Below are 7,500 nucleotides of genomic sequence, written 5' to 3' on the forward strand. Positions count from 1 at the left end.
TTGTAATACCAGAAAAGCCGAGCGGGAACTGACAAAAAAGACAGGACTAAGGGACAGGAAGAGGAAAGCTGGGATGAAAAGGAGCAACAGTGTAAGCGATGTGGGCATAGAGGGGAGAGAGCGAGAGGAAGGGAGAAAGAGATCCATTTTTATTCATCTTGTAAGTACAAATTAGCCATTCATATATTCGATTCCCATAGGTATACGTATTGTTCTACAAAACAATAGCGCGAATGCATAACGAAGTATGGACCTGTAAGGAAATCATTCCAAAAATATTGCTAGACCAAAGCTAAGTACACACAAAACAAGTGTCAAGTTTGTGCAAAAAATGAGAAAAAAAGCAATTTTTGGAACAAGAATAGTTAGGTCTTTACTGAGATATAGGTATCTACTGTTTACAATCCAAGGACAAATGAACATCGAAAGAAGTATCTCGGATACTTGAGGTGGTTTTTGTTTGGTTTCCAGTATAGCGAGTATAAGAGTCTATCTCATAAAGGTAATTGTACAAAGTACAAGCTTTGTAATGATATAGAGAAAAACCCTGGCCCTCTTATGCAATTTGTTGATCCCACTAAAACAATAAAAGCACCATATAGTCAAGGGGATGTTGTTCTACTGGCGCAAAATGCAGGACAGCAATGTGTTGCAATGAGTTTACGTGCTTTAATATACCACAACATGAAAAGAATAAGTGACCCTGATGACTTAAAACAACTAATAATAGTAATAATAATAACTTCATTCAAGTCTCAAGGTTATTAAGTCGAGCGCTCTACTAACTGAGGGGAATACAAATCTTTTAAAATCAAAACGAATCAAATCAAATGTGGCTTTTAAGGAGAAGGGAAAACTGGAGAACCCGGGGAAAAAACCTCTCGTAGCAGAGTAAAGAACCAGCAGATTTAATCCATATAGGGCGTAGAATCCGGAAATCGATCCCGGACCACATTGGTTGAAGCAGTGCGCTCACCACTGCGCCCTCCTTGCTCCCCAATAATGCATATTGGCAATCAACTACGCATCTATGTGTCACAAATAGCAAGACAATAGTTTCTACTGCTAACAGAACTACCAACTATGGTTACAGTATTACAAGAAAACTACCATTATTTTGACAGTTGGTTGTATTGTTGTCAGTATTGTTTACTGTATTGATAATGGCCATTTTAAAGTGTTTGACTCTCATGCTAAAGATATTATGGTAAGAGTCATCCTCAAAGGACATGCGTACTCTTAGATACTTTAAGTATGGACAACTTAGTGCAGTACTTTCAAACCTTGTTTGGAGTAACTGATCAGTATGAACTAAAAGGTTTACAAATCACTAAATATGACATGATAATGTCAATGTAACAATGTACCAAATGAATTAAATACACCATCAGATCAACATAAACTCGCTCGCAGAGCCTTGATTGTTCGTTTTGTGAAAACAAACTCGTGCCGAAATACCGTACGTCAGCACTTTCCATGAAGAAATCTGTATTTAACGCTTGCAAAGCGTCTAGTTCGTTTCTTTAAATAGAGGGTAAACAGCCGTTGAACGGAAGTGGGTTTTCGTTTCAGCAGACGTTTGTGGGGGTGGAACGCCTGACGAAGCCCTAAGAACGTCTGCGTGGGAGGCTAATCCTCGAAAGAACGTTGACCAAAATCCAAGGTGTAATGTTGCTTTTGGCTTAAGGACGTTCGCGCCAATTGTTTCTGCGCATCCTTACTGCGCACGCGAATGCACACGCCACGTCATACACCAGCGCGCGCGCTGAGTAATAAAAATGAGAAATGATAGGGCAAAAGGTCATTGCTATAGCTTTGCCTGGATTTAACGGTCTTGGACGTTCTGTGACCCCTATTTTTCTTTCCAGAAACGGATTTTATTTACAATCATCTCCACGTTGTCCAAAAATGAACAAAAAATCAATGTGGGAAGTTAAAAAAATTTCAAGATTTTTGCTCACGGGACATCAAATCCTGCCATCTTGCGGCTGCAAGGCGCGTGAAACTGTGGTCCCTAAATGCGAACTTGATCTTTAAGGAACCTCACCAGTTGACTAAATTCACTTAATAAGTCCACTTAAACAATAGTTGGCAGAGAAGATTTCACTTCAAAGATTTAATTGCAATATATTTGGGTTTACAGACACTGGCCTTATTCGCTAACGAAGCCCGATTTTGTCACATTTTGGGTGTTTTTCCGGGCATGTTCTCTCCAAAACGAAGTCGGTGACCCCCCATTTTTTTTACATTTCTGACATAACTAACTCATCATCTTACAGTGGTAAAAGTTTCAGAAAAAAATCAATGTTGAACAATTTTCGCGCGAACGTCCTTAAATACGTAGGCGTTGCTTTTCTTGTGGACATTTTTTGACACCGGCTCGTTAAGTAAAAGATCAATTTATAACGAGAGCGGAGGTGCCAAGCCATGCTCATTCCAACGGCAGTAGGCCCGATGTATAATGCAGCTTACACGAATGTTTGATTTTGCAACTTCAGTCGAGTTATTCATGCTGTACTGTATCGTTGCAGAAAATAGTCGAAAGATTCCACCGCAATAGATCTAAAGAGGCTAACGAAGACGTAGCTGAAAGGGTGTTCCTTGTATCTGATGAGAGAATCAACTTAACGTTTCATTTAGAGAACAATAGAGTAACAGCATCTACCAGAGAGTTTATCCGCCCACCCCACACCACAGAAAAAGGAGGAACACTTACAATGACTCCTGATATGACTACTACTTTTCAGGTAAGTCAAAGCTCATACTTTGAGACATACAGATTTTCATCTTGTGCTGTTCCAGGAATAGTTTTTAGCCAGCACTCAGCAGGACCCAAACAAGTATAGGAAAGGTGGTGTTAAAGTGAACTAACCGAAGTTGACGCTCTTTGGAGAGAAATTAGCGCACGAGGATGCTCTCCAAACGTCTATGCCGTGTAAAGGAGAAAATCTTCGTTTAGGAATTCTAATTAACATATTGTAAACCAATTAATCCTTCGAGAAAACGGCATTAACTGTTCAAAGAACATTACACGATTGGCTTGGTACAAATAATATTTAGCCCGATATACGAGTTAATCTATATTCAATTCTGAGTGCACTTGTTCAAAAGCCGATTAACACTAATCCGCGATTAAATGCCAATCAAAGTTTGAATTTTGCCCATGAAAAGAGCCTGAACATTTTAATTCTTTGCTGAGAGAAAACAAATTTGAGCTAAAACTGATTGAAGACTAACCCTTCCTTGTCTTTGATCTTTAAGCCTGGTTTTCACTAGCGACGCAAGCTTATTTCACCGTGATAACGAGGTTGACGCAAGCACAAGCACAAGAATCAAAATTCAGTTTTCCTTTTCGTTATGCTTGCGTTCGCTTGCGTTCGCTTGCGTCGTGTAAAAACGAAACGCAGCATCTCTCTCTCTTTAGTCAGGTGCCTCAAGACAAGCTGCTGTGGCCTTAATTTGTTTATACGCCTTTGATCCCGATTATGTGTCAGTTGGAATGCCTCCTGCAGACTTCATCCCATCCATTGTTCTGTGTCTGATTGCCATGCTCTTCTGGGTCTTCCCCTTCCGCGGGTTCCTTCCACTTTGCCTTGGATGATAATTTCTCAAGGCCTTTGTGTCGTACGGCGTGGCCGAAGAATTGCAGTTTTCTTCTTACAATTTGTTGGAAGAGCGTTCTCTTTGTTCTCAGTTGTTGAAGCACCCACTGGTTGGTTTGTTTGTTTGTTATTTTTTTAATTGATTTGTTTGAGAACGTTGAAGTTTTGACAGCTATTCAGCTGATGTGGACCTGCTATACCCACCCACCCATACACTCACAAATGACAGCCACAACACCGGGAACTTCATCCCCTACTCTTCTCGAATAGTGTGTGGGTTCTTTAACGTCCCACAGGGAACTAATAAACATGGAAGATATTTGTGAGACGGGGCCTACGGTTTAAAGTCCTTATCCTAGAAGACTTGAAAGTCTAACCATTTGCGGGTGTAATTACAAAGGCAGCACTTTCTCCGCAGTTGTTATAAGACCCTGAGTGTTAGTCTGGCCGGAGTCGAACTCACGACCTCCCGCATGGCAGCCCAGTGCTCAACCAACTGAGCCACTGGTACGCTTGTCCCTCCAAGAAACTCGCATCAGTCGTCTCAAGCTCCACATCTCAAAGGCATTGATGACAAAAATTGGCGTCCACGTCATTGGGGTACAGGCAGCTCGTACAACGACGCAAAGGTCTCCAAGGTCTCGAAACCTATAACGGTCAAGGGAGAGTTCAAAAGACGCACCGGAAAGCCCACAGATCCCATTGCAGGCTTCTTTGGGACCAACCATGTGTACCACGGGATGGGAAAAGCAGAACAGATGGGTCTCCTTTCTTGCCCAAGCAAAGGCTGTCTACCCCTGTGGACTGAAGGAGGGCCCACCAGAATGTCCGTAGACGAACGTCCGGAACAACGAGCGTAAGGGAACCCTGAAACTGGCGTTCATAAAGAAAGGGCAGGAGTGGACCAACCAACACAAAATGCGGGAAAGCGTACACATTATGCCCGGTAGGAAAAGGGTGCGCGAAGGCATTGACCCCTTGAGACGCCGGGGTAGTCCAAGCAGTAAAATGAGGCAGCATGCGACCGGAACGGTCACGCTGGCAATTGCTGCCGAAAGCCATGAGGTCGAAGCTATGTGGCCCAAATCTGCTCTCCACCAGCTTCTAGGCTTTCTCCGAAAGAGTGCAGTCCAGCGTTCTTGTGATGGACTATCTGCAAGGTTATCATGGGAAGGGATGTAATGCATATCAATGGTGAAATTACAATACAACGTGACGATGCAATGTAACTCTGATCGCCACGGGAAGCAATCGGTCCATTTATCGAGAAAACGCCAGTGCAGGAGTTCTGAACTTAGTTTGTCATTAACCTGGACAGACCCCTTAGGTGAGCAAGCCATTTGCGCAATGGCCTGAAACACTTCGTGCACGTAGAGTTTACACGACGGGATGGCTAAACTCAAGGAAACCGCCTTTCCTGGGAAACGCAGGAGGGTTTTTAGAGTTACCATGCTGGATGATAATATGCTCTCTCTGAAGAAAGGTTGGCGCAGGAAATCGCATACAAAACCCAAGAAACGTACCGACGTAGAAGGAACATGTTGGGATTTCTCAATATTAATGAAATAACCGGCTTCTATCAAGAGATAGCATATGAAATATGCCGCGGCTTCGGCATTCTGCTGGGAAGGCGGAAATGCAACGCGTGTCGGGGGTATGAATAACTGTCCCACGTGACGATCATCGAAGTATTGAGAAATGGGGACTCCCAGAGAACGAGTGGCGTGCGAAACCGCACACCAAGGCTATGATAAATAAAAGCACTGGCTTTCCAACCAAACGATAACACACTAAACGTGAAATAATAGCCTCTCCATTCAAATGCAAAATACGTCTCGGAGGAAGGGTGGAACTTGACGTGTTGGTAACCATTTTTATCATCAAAGCTAGTTTGCAAGTGGCCAGGGAGTACGTATTTTGGTAAGTCAGTCAAATGGTCGAGTTTGAAAGGGAAATCTCTAATCCACAGATTTAGAGAACGTTGATCGTGAAAAAAGCCGGTGCGTGGACGGTGCGACGGTAAGTGGAAGGACTAGGTGTGATGGAGGGGCACTACCGACTTCCCCCCAGATGGAGACAACCCCAGATTCGACCCACTGAACAATGGTATCAGCAATGAAATCCGAGAACTTTGCACATGAAGGAGAGTTCTTAAACAGTAGGTGGGGGCGAAGGCATGTCATACGACTGTTTTTTGAACGTCCCTCTCAAATACCGGAAAAAATGTTCTATCCGGACTCCGTGCTGGATAAGCTCTAACAAATCCACGTTGTTGCGATTATCGAAATCTGCCAAGAGATCTTCCCAGACGAGAGAGTGGCAGTGGATAGTACCAGTCCCGAAATATTTTGGGTCACGACATCGCAGGTTGCTAACGATCCCCAGCTCGGGGCGAGAGGACACCATATCTGCCGATACCAAGAGGCCAACGAAAGGCAGGGTTCCCTGTGTTGTACTACACAGTGGAGTATGTTCTGAAGGTTTTGTGCCAGCAGCAGCCATAATACGCAAGATGAACGAACTGTTATTTTCCCACAAATGGACAAAAACGACGAATAAACCAAAAGCTTAAGAAAAGAAAAAAAAACTAAACAGGGAACCGAACCCTTCGTTGACCCCAGCCCTGAACGAGGTCCAGAGTGGTGTGGAACACTGAAAAGGAACCCCATGGTCAAAGAAGGGATAGGGTCCAAAAACTAATGTGGACAAGCAAAATGTACCGAAAGCTGATATAGAAGTGAACAAGACAACCTGTGATGTACGGATAAACAATTTTAGTTTATGCATTATTATTATTATTATCATTATTATTATTATTCCAAGTTAGCTCAGCGTCTTTTCAAATCGTATTAGACGAAATTAGTAGCGGGAATCACGCCCCCAGCTTTGACCAACACGCCCTCGGGTTCCACACATCATGCTTTGAGGGGCTTTGAGGGGCCCTGCAAGCGAGTGTCCAAAACGGCCACAATTAAAGCACTGTATTTGGGGGTACGGGGAGAAAGAACCAGCCCTGCTACACGGAGCAGTTGTGCGCATGTGCTGTGGCATCTTGGAAGCACTCTTTAGGATTGAGGTGGCCTCTCTTGCTCTTTTGGCGCGTATAGGGTCTCCTAACAACCCCAGCATCAGGTCCAACATCTCTCGGGAACTGAGGACATCACACGCCCTGATGAGCACGCGCTAACCGCACAAGCTAAGGTAAGGCTTGGGTAAGGTCCAACGCCTCAAATCGATCGAACGCCTGTATGGGGGGGTTGAGATAGCGTCTAAGTGCCATGAGGGCTCTCTCTGTGCTCTCCAGGGTCTTTTCTTGTTGGAGTGTTTTTATCTTCTCCTCCAGGAGCTTTAGTCGGTCATTAGCCTACGCAGGAGCCCATCACCCGGAGCGTGCAACTTAACTATACTTGTGCAACGGCGTTTTCACAAGTAAGGTTATTTTTAGATTGAATTTCCCGCTAATGAGACTCCCACAGGAGCCCGATGACCAATTACAAGAAATTAAGCTGACGTCATAGGGTCACCGAACCATAACTGACTTTGTTTTTTGACCTAATTCGCGGGAAGGGCTAGTCTAAAAATAAACCTACTTGTGAAAACGCCGTTTCACAGACGCTGTATGGAGGTTGCACGCTCCAGGATGGGCTCCTGGCCTATGACATACGCATAAAGAAGCTATGAGTGTTCCTCATCTTGTACCCATGTACTTTCATCCTTCGAATTCAACATCAATACTTATAATGTTCCACGGAAAATACCGAGGAAGTTGTAAACAAACACGTTCCCGCTGTAACCCAGGGGAATATTAACAATATGTGAGATACGCGTGAGTAACTGAAGCAGAACTAGCGCATTAATGAACGCCAATGACATAATACATTCAAAAAACAAAAATGCC

At 43.8% G+C, this 7,500-nt stretch overlaps 1 protein-coding gene across 1 annotated transcript in view; it reads left to right on the top strand.

Moving 5' to 3' along the window:
• Window positions 1-7,500, top strand: part of LOC137978475 (dynein regulatory complex subunit 7-like) — an 84,795-nt gene that overhangs the window by 62,585 nt on the left and 14,710 nt on the right. Inside the window, exon 13 of the mRNA XM_068825416.1 lies at window positions 2,532-2,747. Coding sequence (XP_068681517.1) covers window positions 2,532-2,747 — 216 coding nt within the window. The remainder of the gene's footprint in view (window positions 1-2,531; window positions 2,748-7,500) is intronic.

This window comes from Montipora foliosa, chromosome 12, assembly GCF_036669935.1.
Source record: "Montipora foliosa isolate CH-2021 chromosome 12, ASM3666993v2, whole genome shotgun sequence".
NCBI lineage: Eukaryota > Metazoa > Cnidaria > Anthozoa > Scleractinia > Acroporidae > Montipora > Montipora foliosa.